This window comes from Hylobates moloch, unplaced genomic scaffold (assembly GCF_009828535.3).
Source record: "Hylobates moloch isolate HMO894 unplaced genomic scaffold, HMol_V3 SCAFFOLD_13, whole genome shotgun sequence".
NCBI classification, from domain to species: Eukaryota; Metazoa; Chordata; class Mammalia; order Primates; family Hylobatidae; genus Hylobates; species Hylobates moloch.
In genome coordinates this window covers 52,772,649-52,788,786 of record NW_026652288.1, presented here as the reverse complement: position 1 = coordinate 52,788,786, position 16,138 = coordinate 52,772,649, and the positions used below count along the sequence as shown (strand labels likewise).

The window sequence follows — 16,138 nt, the reverse complement described above, 5'->3', positions numbered from 1 at the left end:
CGAACTCCTGATCTCAGGTGATCCACCCACCTCGGCCTCCCAAAGTGCTGGGATTACAGGTGTGAGCCACTGCACCAGGCCTTATATATTCTTAATTATGGGGAATAGAATGCAGCTGTGATTATCTGCTTCAAGCTTCTAACCACATGTTTTCAAAATGCTCAATGACAAAAATAAGCAAATATATTTGCTTAAAGCTAAAAATGTTCAAAGAATGCACTTAAAAAAAGAAAATGAAAAAATCACTGGCATCTGTGACATTATGAAGGTAAGTAAAATGGTACCAAGTTCCTGTCAGACTAATAACTGGAAAAGATGTCCAGGAGTGCCACCTTGAGAGAAAATTTAAGACAATGCATTTTGAAAACAAAATTGGCATAAAGGGTTTCAACGTTGCTCATCACAGTTACCCCAACTAAAGAACATCACTGTAAATTTTTATAGTACAAGTGAAGAGATAAGCATGGTCTTTCAACTCAGATCCTATTATATTCTTCTGTCTTTTCTTATCAGTATTCCACATGTATTTCATTCCAATGTGCCTCCTGGATGAGATATTATTTTAATGGAGAAAGGTATTCTTAGAGTCATTGGTATGTGAAGAAAGGATTCCTCTTTTTTTCTACCCTTTCTGGTGGTTCCTTTCTCTGTCTTCAGTCTTCCTACTCTCTTCCTTCTTTTCCTAGCAATACCCCCAAAGTTCTCATGCTCATGATCCCCAGAAATACTTGTGCTTATGTGTGGGCAGGCAGTGTGTGGGTATGTGTGGGGGATATGGTCGGAGAGAGGGAGGGAATAGAATAAGACATTCTCATATGCTTTTATAATATTAATAACCAATTAGCTTTAATGTGTTACTTTTCCTTGCATTTCCTGCATTTTATGATACATTTCCCTGCATTTCAAAGAACAAAATTTATGACCAAGACATAGATTTCTAGATGTCGCTAAGTAAAAACTACTGACTTAGATCAAGATCATCCCCTCCCATGGTTCTCCACAGCCCAGGGCCTGTTTATACCTCTGAAACCTTACAATGCATTTGGCCCAAAGACCCAATGTATACATTACACACACACACACACACACACACACAAACACACACACACACACACAGTGAAGATTCTAGGTCAAGCTGCTTTTCTTCATCTAAATTTGATTTCTTCACTAGACCTTTAGAGAGTGATAGGGTTGCAAGGAAAATATAAAAATTACAAAGAACAGTGCTTACTGAGAAAGACTGATAGGGTACCTGTTACAGCTCATGAAACATTTCTCCTAAGACTGCATCTCTCCTCCTGGCTTCAACCTTTTCAGGCCAAGTGTTTTAGGGAGGGCTCCGAAACTCCTCATGTTTCTGATGGACAGCAACCTTCTCTCTGGCTTCTGCATCACTTACAACAGGATCTACAGGAGAGTGGAGGGCCTGTCTCACAGAGCAATTCTTCTTGTGCTAGCTGAAACCTGGCTATCGAATCTAAATAACTATTTTTCTCTCCACACCCATTTATCTGTGGGTCTGTGTGTGGGACATATGCTTTCCTTGCTCCTCACTGTATACAGCAGAGCACTGTTCTTACTTTCTTCCTAAAAATAACCTCAGTTCTTTGGATGAACAGGCCATCAGATGATGCAAGTTTAGCAGGAATCAGTATAGCGCCCTGTTTAAGAGGGCATGTTCTGGAGCCGCATTTCCAGTTTGTAAACTGTTTCAATCCCCTGTGACTTATTTTCCTTGTCAGTAAAAATGGGGATCATAATAGCATTTGCCTTAGGGCATCTCTATGAGGCTTAAATAAATTCATGTTCAATATTTAGACTGGTGCCTGTAACACAGCACTTCATAAGTGTTGGCCACTGTCACCACCTGCTTCTCAGTCATATGGTAGTTTATTGTGTAATTTGTTTGCATCACGTTATTCTGCCTGAAATGCTTTCTGCAGTGTCTCCACAGGTTTCCATATAAATAATCTCCAATGTGAATTTCTCCATGAAGTATGTCTTTGTCCCTTCAGCCAGATGATGTGATTTCTATTCTCATGTAAACACCCTAGCTCTTATATTCCTCCTCAGTGATAATCATATTGTACTTTGCATTAGTTAGCCCCCATTAGGTGAGTTCATCTTGTCTGCAGTAGGTCACTTTTGTGTTTCTTGATACCATTTTTTTCACACAAGGCACCCTCAAGTTGTCATTGCATTTAGTAACAAATACTATGACAAACTTTCTTAGAGGACCATATTAGAAGTTGATATGGTTTGGCTGTGTCCTCAACCAAATCTCATCTTGAATTTTAGCTCCTATAATTCCCACGTGTCATGGGAGGGACCCAGTGGGAGGTAACTAAATCATGGGGGCGGGTCTTTCCCATACTGTTCTCCTAGTAGTAAGTCTCATGAGAGTCGATTGTTTTATAAATGGGAGTTGAGTTGTCCTGCATAAGCATTCTTTGCCTGCCACCATGTAAAATGTGACTTTGCTCCTCCTTCACCTTCCGCCATGATTGTGAGGCCTCCCCAGCCATGTGGAACTATGAGTTGATTAAACCTCTTTCCTTTATAAATTACCCAGTCTCGGGTATGTCTTTATTGGCAGCATGAGAAGGGGCTAATATTCCAAAAACTTACTCTTGCCACCTAAACTATTTTCAGGAATTCTCCCTTTTAGTTTCACAAAACCAAAAGTACCACCCACAACTTCCTTATCTAATAAACAGACTACACATAACACATGTTAACTACAATCAAGACAAGGTTCCTAGGCAGGTCATGGCAGAGGAGCTTTTATTATATTAGCTTTCCAGTAGATTGACTCATTTAAAAAGAGAAAAAAATCTTTTTGGAAACACTGAAGAGTAAACAAAAGAAGGCAGGAACTGGATGGACTCAGTTGAAAGATCTCACTGGGTGAGATCCATGTTTATATGGCTTTTCCCCCAGAGGGCACACCCTAGTTAGAAAGGTGCAACATGATTGGTTTGAGGTGTGAAAGGACGGAACCAGGACTGCTAGAGTAGCTGTAAATTAGGAGAAATCTCAGAAAAGAGGGAGTCACAGAAGAAGGGAATCCCAAAATCTGTGCATAAGTCCTGGGCTGAGCTCTGAGCTGCATATGATGGGAGAAACTCGAAGACACCCAGTGGAAAGTAAGAGCTGGAAGTCTGCAAACACAGAGTAGGGACCACTTTCTTTTTTTCACCACAAGACCCAAAGACTGGGGATTGAACCCTGCCAAGTTAGATGTGTTTGGTAAATACTCTGAGCTTCCTACAGACCTAGCCTAAAAAAGAACCCAAGCCCCAACAAGTTCAAGGTGGTAAGCCAGTAATTTAACTGCTTTCTATTATTATGAGAATAAAAGGAAGATTATACAGACACCCAGGCTAGTTATGAGCACACATCACAGGTATTTAAGAAGATTTGGTTCTATTTTAAAATGACTAATAAAGCTTAGCATTAGGTAGGTGGTAGACAGGGGAAAATGGCTAACAGGACAGTGTGAGGGAAATACAAAGCTTCTAATACTTGGTTTAGGATAAGAAAATGTGTTAAATAGACACAATACATTATAAAATATTATCAAACATGAATTTATTTAGAAATGAAATGAAAACATGCTATTTGAACAAACTTTTCTATAAAGAATAAGTTGACAGAAAAGCAGTTTTAAATACCATCAACTCACAAATGACTTTTAGAAGCCAAATAAACATTTCCATTTTAGAGAACAGTATGTAATACATAACCTAAAAGCATATAGAACACATATTCCTACATTCTTAAAAATAAGAGATTGTGATTCCACAGAGAATTTTTCAAAAATCTAAAGTATGTCCTGTTTAACCAACAATTTGCTTCCAAACAGGAGTCTCTTTTGAGAAGCTAAATATTAATTTTCAAACAACGATTTCTCCATTTGGTAACTGGAATCATTCATATTAAAACAAAGGTCTTTATGTCAATGTATGTTAATATGGCTGAAGGCTCCAGCCCTGAGTTATTTTGTTTTTTACTTCCTTAAATTCATATTTACAACATATATCAATTTGAGATACAATGACAAAAACAGAAACAAAAGACTCAATGGTAGATGAGAATCTATCTCCCTGTGGAAGAGGCAAAATTAGTGTGGACTTTATTTTTCTGACCTATAAAACTAGGAAGTATAATCACATTATTTGGGACAATTTTTCCTTCTAAAACGCCACGAATTTGAAGGTAGATTTCATGCCTTTCTCCATCATATCAATAGAGTTAAGAATATTGATTTTGGAGTCAGGCTACCTGGTTATGAATCCCAGCTCAGACAGCTATTTTGTAATCTTGGAAAAAATACTTCACCTCTCTATACTAAGTTTCCCCATGTGTACAGTAGTGATCTCATAGAGTTGTTATGAGACTAACATAGGTAAATCACTTTATAACAGTGGCTGATACAATGTTACACGAGTTTTCAAATGAGATATCATCACTCATTGTTTGTGGGAAAAGATTCTAACTATGTCATATGAATGAAGTATGCCATATGAAAAGATCATATCATATAGGAAGATATATTAGGTTAAATCATCTAATGATTACAAAACTCAAAGTGAGTTTTTTTGTTTGTTTTTTTTACATTTATCTTAGCTTCATAAAACTCAGGAAACATTTGAATAACGTTATGATAAATAGATATAAATGATTATAAGTCTTTGTGGTTAAAAACAATAAAACACTATAAAAGAGTTTAATTCTGACTAATAAAAGTTTAACTACAACACTTGGAAATGTTGCACAATATCTCCACCTAGTGGACACCACCTTAAAAATTTTTACAGATAGTGCTCAGCCTTTTATCACTGGCAGAAAACTTTTCAAATAGAAGTAATTTCACTAATATAGAGGGATAAAAAATAGAAAATAAGTTAAACACTATATTACCAGTGCTCCAAAACATCATCGCTAAAATACCTTTTAGTAAGTTGTATAACTCAAATGTTTTTCTAAAACAGGGTGTAATAGAGTCAAATAGTAGTTTTGGTTTAGAAACTTAAAATATACCAAAGACAGCATGTAAGTCATCAGAAATACTTGACCATGACTCAGTAATTAATTTTTAAAAATTAGCTGTAACAAAGTTAAGAATTTAAAAATCACAGAGCTTTAAAGATGTCAGATACCTTTAAAAGACATTTTACCTATTTGCTATCTAACTCTTGTATAGTATCTTTGATAAACAGAAATCTCCAATGAATGAGAATCTTACTTTTTTTCTGGGCCTGTTTCCCTAAAAAGACTAAACAATTAGAAGTTATGCTTTTCATGATTTGCAATCTAATTGTTGACCTCTGATTTACACTTCAGGCAATACAGAATTAAGTCCAATCTTTCAAATAATTATTCTTCAAGAGAGCTTATCAAGTGATAGAATTTCCACTTATCCAAATTAACATCCCACATAATTTTAGTCATTTATCTTACAACAAAATTATAAGGAGTTATCATGTTGTTCATGCTCTTTTGAACAGTTTGTAGCATTTTTAAAAAATGACTATATCCAGTACAAAAGTAACATGCCATGAATGGTCTGGAAACTGCAGAGAGCAAACATGGATTTTCACCTCTCTCTCCATATACTACTTCTTTTGATTAAAAAAAAATTGAAAACAAACTTTTCATAGTGAGGCAGAATATGATGGTCAAAAACTCACAGGCTTGGGAGTCATACCAATCTATGTTCATTTAGTGACAGTGTGGACTTTGGGCAAATCATCTGACCTGCCTGACCTTCAGTTTCTTCAGCATTCAAATAGAAATCAACATCTACCTCATAGAAATATAAATGTAGCATCAAATGAGACAGTATTTGTAAATCAGCTAGTATAATGCCTAAAACATTATAGGTGTTCAATGAATGATGGCAACCATCATTACTGTTACTTTTTCTCCCTTTCTTTTTCATCTTGTATATGCCATACACACACATATATGGTTCAACTAAACTGAATTAAGTTTCACTGTGAAAAACCAATACATTTAATATTTTTCTTGTTGGAAGCTGGCACAGTGGCTCATTGTAAATCCCAGCCCTTTGAGAGGCCAAGGTGGGAGGATCACTTGAGGCAGGTGTTTTGAGACCAGCCCACACAACATAGTGACACCCTGTCTTAATTCTTACAAAAAAAAAAAAGGAGAAATTATATATGTACACACACACACACATTACATATATACAAATTTGTATATATAAATACATATATATTTGTATATATAAATACATATATACAAATTTGTATATATAAATACATATATATTTGTATATATAAATACATATATATTTGTATATATAAATATATGTATTTTCTTTTCCTTGTTAGAAAAATACTGTATTGTTTTTTGGTCTGATGGTGATAGGCTGAGATAAAATTTAATTAACATTAAATTCATCAAAAATTTATCTCTTAAAAAAGCACAATATACAGATATTATATTGTGACAAAATTTCTTACCCTAGAAATAATTTTTCAAATCTCAAATATTAAATATTAATGTTGACTCATGGATATATGTTAAAAATATGTCCTCAATCTCTATTTTTATTATAATTTTCTCAGTTACACAAGTTTTTGTATATTGGAAACATCAGTTGTCAACATTAAATACATAAAAATGCCCTATATAAAAAATAATTAACAGCTATTCCTAGAGTGGTAAAATGTAGCCCAACTAAAAAAAAAAAGTATTTGTAATTAGTTGAAATGTCTTTTACCTTTAAATTCTTTAACCTGTTATTCATTGAAGGTTACTGATTTTTCTTATTTTAAATAAAAAGCAATTATTTTGAAATTATACCCTATTAAAGAAACTTTCCCTTTAAAGTGTTATAACCTCTTAATGGTTGAAAGTTATTTGTTTTTCTTATTTTAAATAAACAGTAATTATGTTGAAATCATATCCTATCAAAGAAACAACATATTTACAAGTAAATACATGTATAAGCATTAAATGCTAGCAGGGGTCTCCAATCTTTTGGCTTCCCTGGGCCACACTGGAAGAACCGTCTTGGGCCACACATAAAATACACAAACACTAATGATAGCTGATGAGCTAAAAAATAAAACAAAATAAAATAAAATCACAAAAAATCTCATGTTTTAAGAAAGTTTACAAATTTGTGTTGGGGCCGCATTCAAAGCTGTCCTGGACTGCATGTGGCCTGTGGGTTGAACAAGCTTGCACTAAAGCAAATAAAAATTGTTAACACTGGGTCAGAAAATTACGCAGAAAAATGTTTAGGATGACTCTTATTATGAAACACGATTTACTTCCTAAAATTAGCCACGGTTATATAGGATATTTTTTCTATTCACTTCACTCTATACTAAAAACTTCATTCAGTATATATTTACTCAATATGTATCATATGACATACTTATAAATATTATGAGTATATGGTAGGAATGAATCCTTTTTAAAGTAAGGTTATACACATACCAATCAGACACTGACTAGAGTTAGGACAAATACTATTCTCGTCTGAAATGAGGACTAAAGACTAAACCACTTGCCTTATTGATCCCAGAGCCACAACCAAATATAAAAATCTTAACTCCCATGTTAAATGTTTTTTTCTACAAGCCCATGGTTCCTAAGTCATATTTCAATTTCCATTTAAAAATTTTCAAATTTATATCACAATTCTTACTTGCTTCACTTTTTAATGAAATTCCAATTACTTCAAAGATAATAAACGCTTGCTAACCTAATAAACACAAAATTTATTTCTTCACATGAATAAATATTTTATTTAAAAGTGAGTCCAAAATAACAGTCCACTATTTAGGTGGTATAAATAAAAATTGTAGATCCCTTCCTCTCTCCTCTCTTCCAACAATTCTAAGGAAAACAATACCAAGGCAAGTGGCAATTAAGTTCAAACTAGAAATACATTTCATTAAGCTATGTATTTATTAGAAATAAATTACATTAGGCTATTTATACAAGTTATTTTATGACTGGCTATGCACATTTCAGAAATAACTCTAAGAAGACAAAGAAAAGGCCAGACAGCCAAAATAATTTATCTTGCCAAAATGAGATGCTATGTTTAAACTGAGAGATACTATCTTTCCAAATCATTTAAATACATAGTCAGATGCAGTTCAAAAGATTCCTGACTGTCCATTAATGGAAAACATAAATGTAACAAAATTCACAGCATACCTGAATCTTACTCATGCTACCTAAAGATAACATATCTCTAGAATTTCACAGAAGATAGAATCAGTTCAAAATGATGTATTACTGAACCTATAATGATTTATGGACTAGATAGTTTTATGACACTTTTCAAAATAGACATACTCACAGACTTTAGTAATGGTAACTGTAGGGCTCCACATGCCCTCAAGCAGGGAAATATTTTTTTCATAATCACCTTATTTTAATCAATTCAGCTAAGTCTAATGTTTAAAAATTCATGAAAAAATATCTACTCAATAACTTTCGAAAACACAAATATAACTAAGAATGTTTCTGAAAGCAAGGATCTAAACACCTAAGAATGGTCTTCTCAGTTGTTTCAAGTGAATGACTTTGAGTTTAGTATCATTTCTTGAACAACTAAAGGCAAAATGATCTGTTGTGCCAAGTTCTTACATAATCATTTTATCTGTTATCTATTTTGGAAAATTCACCAGCAAATGGCTATCTTTGAATTGCCTAGAAAATTTAACCAAGACATTTATCTTAAATTCAAAAGTATTGATAAGCATTCCTGTTTTAAAATAATAAGTAGTTGAAAATAGCACCTTTTAATACATGGCATTCTTTTCTTAAAATGCCAAGTACTATATTTTATGTATTTTATAAAAAATGTGGAAGATTAATCTGTTTCTCTCTGAATGTAGATTTTCACCAAAACATCTCTTAAAACAGCAGGGACTCAACACTTAAAAATGAACTAGAACAGCTGGGCACAGTGGCTCACACCTGTAATCCCACCACTTTGGGAGGCCGAGGCAGGTGGCTGAGGTCAGGAGTTCAAGACCAGCCTGGCCAACATGGTGAAACCCCGGCTATACTAAAAATAGAAAATATTAGCCGGGCGTGGTGGCGGGCACCTATAATCCCAGCCACTCGGGAGGCTGAGGCAGGAGAACTGCTTGAACCCGAGAGGTGGAGGTTTCAGTGAGCCAAGATCGTGCCATTGCATTCCAGCCTGAGGGACAAGAGCGAGACTTCTCTTCAAAAAAAAAAAAGAAAAAAAAAAAAAGATATAGAACAGGGATCCCTCCAAAGAGCAGTCTTCTTTAATTACAGAGTAAAATATTTTCCTCAATTTTGCCAGACTAGATCAGAGTGGAAGCTTCTCCTCTCAGAAGTATTCCTAAATACAAACTCCTTGCATTAATATTATCAGACAAAAAGTTATTTTCCCTAAATTACACATTCTTTTTTCAATTTTGACTTCCCGGATTTAGTTCTCCATTACAGTAAATTAAGGACAAAAGTATAATTTGAGTGTCCTCTCTCATCTAATTTTTAAGAAGTCTGGGTAAAACACGTTTTTCTACAATCACTGTTATAACTAATGCCAATCTATTTTCTGAGTACTAGAGTACAACCAAAAAATGGTCTGCATTTATTACTCAAATTATACTTGTAATTTTCACCTGCACACAATTTTATATTTGTAAATGTAGACTCATCACTTAAAACTCAGAGAAGCAAAATTTGACATTGAGTTGACATTGAGGGGAAAGTAATTTGTTTACTTATAGCTGTTTTTAAAGTTTAGAAACATAAAATTATGTTAAAAGATGAGTTCTATTCACAATTCTAAGTTTACATGTCAAAGTTAACATGCCCAAATAATACTTTCCTGTAATGGAATGACAACCCAAAAAATACACTCAAAATAATAAACACAAAATTCAAAAAGTAACACAAAATAATCCTACCCTAGCAGTTGTTCCCTAATCTACAAAACAAAGTCAGACCAAATGATTTCTCAACTTTCTTTCAATTCTGACTTTTTTTTATAGATAATGGAATCAAACACTAGTCACCTTTAGCTTTATATTACCTAAGAGGTCACTTATTTTTTAACTTCTCAGTAAAGATACTGAGAGTTATTTAAAAGGTATCAGCTAAGATATTATCTCCTGATCCAACAATCCCACTTCTGGGCATTTATCCAGAAGATCTGAAATCCGTATGTCAAGGAGAAGTCTGTACTCTATGTTCATTGCAGACAAGTCACAATAACCAAGTGATTCGATCAACCTAAGTGTCCATCAATGGATGAATGGATAAAGAAAATGTGGCATATATACACAATAAAATACTATTCAGCCTTTAAAAAGGTAGAAATTGTGTCATTTGCAGCAATATGGATGAACCTGGAGGACATTATGGTAAGTGAAATAAGCCAAGCACAGAAAGACAAATACCACATGATCTCACTTATTTGTGTAATCTAAAACAATTAAACTCACAGAAGTAGAGAGAAGAATGATGGTTGCTAGAAGCCGGGGATGTGGGAATAGGGAGATGATAATCAAAAGAGACAAAGCCTCAATTAGATAGAAGGAATACGTTTGACTTTTTTTAGATCTATTACACAACATGGCGAATACAGCTAATAATTAAGCACTGTACATTTCAATACTGTTGGGAGTAAATTTCAAATGTTTTCATCACAAAGTATGTCAAATATTTGAGGTGATGGATAGATTAGCTTTATTTAATCATCCCACATTATATTCAAAAATCATAATGCCACTTTTTACCTCATAAGTATATACAACTATTATTTGATATATAATAAAAAAAATTTTAAAGGTAGTCTCCTAACAATCATATGAGGATTATCCTAAAATGTCCTTTAGTAACTGTCATGGACTGAAAAGTATCCCACGAAGAGACAATGTCTACTCAGAACATGTGAATACAAACTTACTTGGAACATAAGTTTGTATTCAAACTTACTTGGAACTTGGGTCTTTGTAAACATAATTAAAGGTCTCCAGACACAATCACCCTAGATCTGGGAGGGCCCTACATTCAAAGACACTGTCCTTAAAAGGTAATGAAGAGAAGACAGAGGGAAAGGCGGTGTGAACGCAGAGGCAGAGACTGGAGTGAAGACTGCTGTCTGCAATACTTGGACAAGATTTGTCCATAAGCCAAAGAACTCCAAGAATTGCAGACAGCCACAAGATACTAGGAAACAGACATAGAATGGATTCTTCCTTAGAGCCCCCAGAAGGAACCAACTCTGCTGACACTTTGATTTTAGACTTCTGGCCTCCAGACTGTGAGGAAAATTGTTGTAAGCACCCAAGTTTGTGGTCATTTGTTATGGCAGCCCTAGGAAGCTAATACAATATGTATTTCAGAAAGGAAATCCCCCTTTTAAAGGATTATAATCAACACAATTTGTCTTTGGCCATCATACATTTCATATTAGGAATCAGTGAAAGAGCTTCATCATTTCTGGATTGTAAACAATAACCAACAACTTGATGCCTAGACAGACATATATGAGTCTCTACTTTATCATTTACTATCTATGCATTTCTATTTTGACTTAGAATTAAAATTATATTTACTGAAATGTTAAGCAACTTTTCAGCCAAGAATATCACCTGACCATTTGTAAATATTTGCTAATACATTGTTGTTAGGTTGGTACAAAAGTAATTGTGGTTTTTGCCATTACTTTCAATGGCAAAAACCACAATTACTTTTGCACTAACCTAATAGTTCTCTCTGAAGAGAATAAATTAGTTCCAGTAATACGAGGCATACCCAGTATTAATAAACTTATACATACAAAACATTCCCAAGCTTTTTGAGGGGCCAACATTATGAGAGCGATATGAGAGATCTGAAAACAATTTTATTTTCCCTTTATTCAGGCCTTTGAAGCAGGTCTTTAGCTTTCTCAGTTCTTTGCCACTTAATTTTTTACATATGTTTAAAATATATATATATATATATATAAAAAACTAATGTAATTTGAGGACCACCACTGCACCTAAAAGAAATTCCATGTTTTCCACCTATTCAGTTGTTCTTTGTAGAAATGGTCTAATTATTAAGTCCATTTTTACAGTTCAAAATATCACTGATATTACCACATAAACCTTTGAATGTCCTGACTATTTGGCCACTGAAAAGTCTTGTTCAGAAAGATGTAAAAAGTTATGAAATTAACAATTGCATAGCAACTCAGTTCACAAACAAGTCTGGATGTGGGAGGCAGAGTTATGTTAAGCCTATAAATGACATAAGGTAAAATGAAGTAACGAAATTCCAGCAGTTTCTGAGGAACTATAACAATGAATAAGCATATGAAAAACAGTAAATTCCAAAAAATTGACTTTGATTTCAATGAGTCAGCTATACTCCAACCAGCAAATATATAGGCTGGAACTAACAAATATTTCACAATTTCATATCTTTGAGAAACTCTTTTCCACACATAGAAAGTATAATGTCTATTGTCTGCTAGCAAGTACTTATGAGCATAAGTGAATTTCCAAACTAAAAACACAGAGACTAAGGTAACCACCAAAAACAGAATTCTACGTTTCCAAACAAAGGAAAGAAAAGTCTTAATTTTGCTAGGAGACAGGAGATGAGGAAAGGAAAAAAAGAGAGTAAATGAAAAAAAGTAGAATAGTTGAGGAAAATGAAGACAGGCTTCATGACTACTCCGATCGCCAATAACAATTCCACCATTAACTACTACAAAAGCACAAAACAGAAATCCCAGAAGGATGTAGGGCCAAGTCAAATGGAAAAGCATACTCAAGTTTTTAAAGGACATGGAATAGGCCAAAAGAAACTGAAGAATTTTTCTGAATTCTGCAAATGGTCCTTTAATAGGTGGAAGTCTGTCTTCCTTCTTTTGTAGCTCAGTTTTCCAAGCCTCAGTTAACTTTTGTGCAATGACATTTCCTGCACAGAAGACAGCCCAGATGATATTTGTTTGCCGAAACATGAAGCCACAAAATCCAAGGAAGGCTGAAGTTTTATGATTTCCATAAAGACACATCAAATATGCAAAAAGAATAAAAAACATAGATCCTGCTTCTGTATAATAAAGGAAGTTAAAAAAATAAAGTGTTGGAAATACTGCTAGTGTTAATGTTGACAAGACTCTCTGGATACTTGAGGCAGCCTTGGAGGAAGAAAAAACAGATAAAATTATTTTCATGATAAAAATTGCTATTTCTGCTTACCTACTGAAGAGATTTATTTAAAAACTACTCAACTACTCAAACCTTATTTAAATAAAATTAATCAATATTAATCTTATCTCTGGCTTTGCAAAAACACAATATACATTTATAAGAACACTTCCTGGTACTTTTTATTTATACCTATCAGTTTGGAGACCATGTGTATGCCAAAGCTTCTATAGCTTAACACAATTTGAATCAGGCTATGATTAGTTAAGGAGTTACTGAATGCAAGATACCGACTAAGTTCTGTGGGGACTATGGAGACAAAGAGGACACAATGCTGGCTCCATTTCCCTGAGCTTATGTTTTAGTGCCTTCAATAAGGATTCACTCAGCCATAATCACCACTTTCTTTTAAGGAAATCCTTCATAACACTACACAAGGGAGAATGTAAACATGCATATGGTATTTATGTTACCATATCCAGACTTACTTTTTCAAGATGAAATTTTCATGATGAAATAACGGTATTTTTCTGAAAAGTGAGCCAGTCTAAACTTATATATCTTCTTTTGGCCTTTCTGACATGCTATTTCAGAATTTGAAAGTGTTATTATGTTCTTGAATTGTATACTCCACTTAATCTAAAGCACTAAATCAGACCATGTCATTTCCTTGATTAAAATTAAGGTCTCTCCATTACATGCTAAAGTTCAAAGTCCTCTCGGTGACATATGAGGGCATTCATGACCTACTTCTCTAGCCTTACATCCCTCTACTTTCTAATCCTGTAATTCCAATTCCCTGCACCTCGTTGTTCAATGCCTTTCTTCCTTTGCTTATGCTGTTTGTCTCCCCAGGATTAATTCCCCACCCTACACAGCCCTATCTGTTCATCAAGACTCAGCTCTGGTACCATCTTCTCTGTGAGGACTTACTGAATGCCACATACTCCCCTCCCTCCCAGAAAAGCAGTAAGTGTTCCCCTGCTCCTTCTCTGTATCCTCATAGCATCTTATGTCTACCACTCTATCATAATTGACACTATTGAAATCATCTCTTAAGGTTAAAAATGATTATTAGAGTTAACATTTACTGAGCCCTTACTATATATCCGGCACTATTCGAAGCATCTTCCATTTATTGTTTCCTTGTTCCTTTGTAACAGTTCTATAAGGCAGATTCTATTGTTATTCTTATTTAATAGATGAAGACATGGAGCCACTAAGGGTTAACCTGCCCACGGTAACAAAACTGGTTAAGTGACAGGGAGAGAATTCTAACCCAGGCAATTGACCTCCGGGGCCTGCACTGTTAACACATCAAAAGTCCTCAGGTAAAGTCTGTTTTCCCTAATGAATATATATGTTTTACAAGAAAAAGACTGCCTCATTTATCTCTGTAGTCCCAGTCCCTAGCACATGGAATAAGCTCAGTAAGTATTTATTGAACTGGTTTGACTCACTTAACAAATATTTACTTTAGATTTTACAAATAAGTTATTCAAGTATTTAAATACAAATTTCTTCTAAAATAGGGATGGAGGATTTAAATTTACCTTTACATAATATACGAAAATACAAAGTTACAAAGTGTTAAAGACATTTTTCACCAAATCTCATAAAACTAATTCATTGTAATTGTGGACCTGACTACACACATAAACTTGGAATTAAGTATTTTGAAACATACCTTGTTTCTGGGTTGTACCTTGCAGAAAAGCAAATATAGTAAATAGAAGTTGCCAACACTGAAGAGAAGATTAACAAATCTGAGCATCCCAATGGAGCAGACAACATGTTCAGACCATCCAAAGATCCAAATGGCAGGTTTGACCACTCCAACTGACACCAGGTACAAGCCAGGTAATGTAGTAATCATGGGATCCCACTTTAAAAAGAAAGAAAATGAAGTAAAAGCAAGAGGTAATACGAACAAGACAGACACAAATATGTCAAGCCCAAGTCTCATCTCCAGCAACAATCAGAAATTTTGAGAAGTTATTCTATGACAAGATTAAGTAAGTCCCTGGCAGAACAGGATTAGTTTTTCTTATTTTTTGCCCCCGGGACCAGCTTAGTGATGGTTCAGGTAGCAGCAACCAATAAACAACAACAACTTAAAATCTATTTCTATTTTCCAAGAAATGTTCTTTAAAAGCCTTTATTTTGATAAATAAACTGCAAATGTTCCAGTTTGTAAAAGCATGGAAACATTGTTCGGGACTTTAGGAAAACATTTGGACCACAGGCTCCATGACGACAGCTAACATAAACTGAGACAGAAATTGTGCCAAACCCTCTGTATTGTATATGCCCTATAGTAAAGATTATTGTCATTTTGCAGATGAGTAACCTGAATTTCTGAAACTCAGAACATCTCCAGGATCACAAAACTAGTAAATCACAGCACCAAGATTTAAGATCAGATCTTTCTCTAAAACAGACTTTATACTTCTAGCCAGTACCCTATATTGTTTCACCAGAAAAGCAGGGGATGTTTATTTTGATATTTATATGTACATACTTGCACAGTCAAATATATATTCAAAAATGATGTGACTTGACTGGTTGCCAGTTTATCCAGTTAACAGATAGTTCACTAAAAATACCCAGGGAAGGAATTTGTGATTATAAATTGTCATTTTTGGTAGCTGAAGATCCCTCCAGTCCACCCTATCCCACCCCTAAAATGCACAGTGAGGCGCTTGACAGGTGAGCTAAAGGGAAGTTTTCTGGTATTTCCAAGGAGCACCCGAATGCCTTTAATCCTGAGACAAGGAAAGACAAAGTGGGATCGATATCCTCAGCTGCCAAGAGGAGCGCTCAATTCCCCATTAAGTATTCTCCCAGATCACTCCTTCCTGGGGGACAGATCTGCTGTTTATTCATTCATTTAATAAATATTTCACAGATCTCAGAGACAGGAACAAAACACCATACCCAGTTTCTTTCATGTT

The 16,138-nt window shown here is 34.5% G+C and overlaps 1 protein-coding gene across 3 annotated transcripts in view; it reads right to left on the bottom strand.

Annotated features, from left to right (window-relative positions):
* The window catches only part of ALG10B (ALG10 alpha-1,2-glucosyltransferase B), a 38,789-nt gene that overhangs the window by 22,269 nt on the left and 382 nt on the right, over positions 1-16,138 (bottom strand). Inside the window, exons 2-3 of one of the 3 annotated variants that reach the window (XM_032173686.2) lie at positions 14,872-15,069; positions 11,824-13,174 (exon numbers count right to left, since the gene is read on the bottom strand). In XM_032173686.2, the coding sequence (XP_032029577.1) occupies positions 12,122-13,174; positions 14,872-15,069 (1,251 nt within the window). In that variant the 3' untranslated portion in view covers positions 11,824-12,121. Of the gene's footprint in view, positions 1-11,823; positions 13,175-13,672; positions 13,882-14,871; positions 15,070-16,138 lie in introns of those variants that run through there. The other 2 variants (XM_058426739.1, XM_032173688.2) reach the window with 2 other exon arrangements.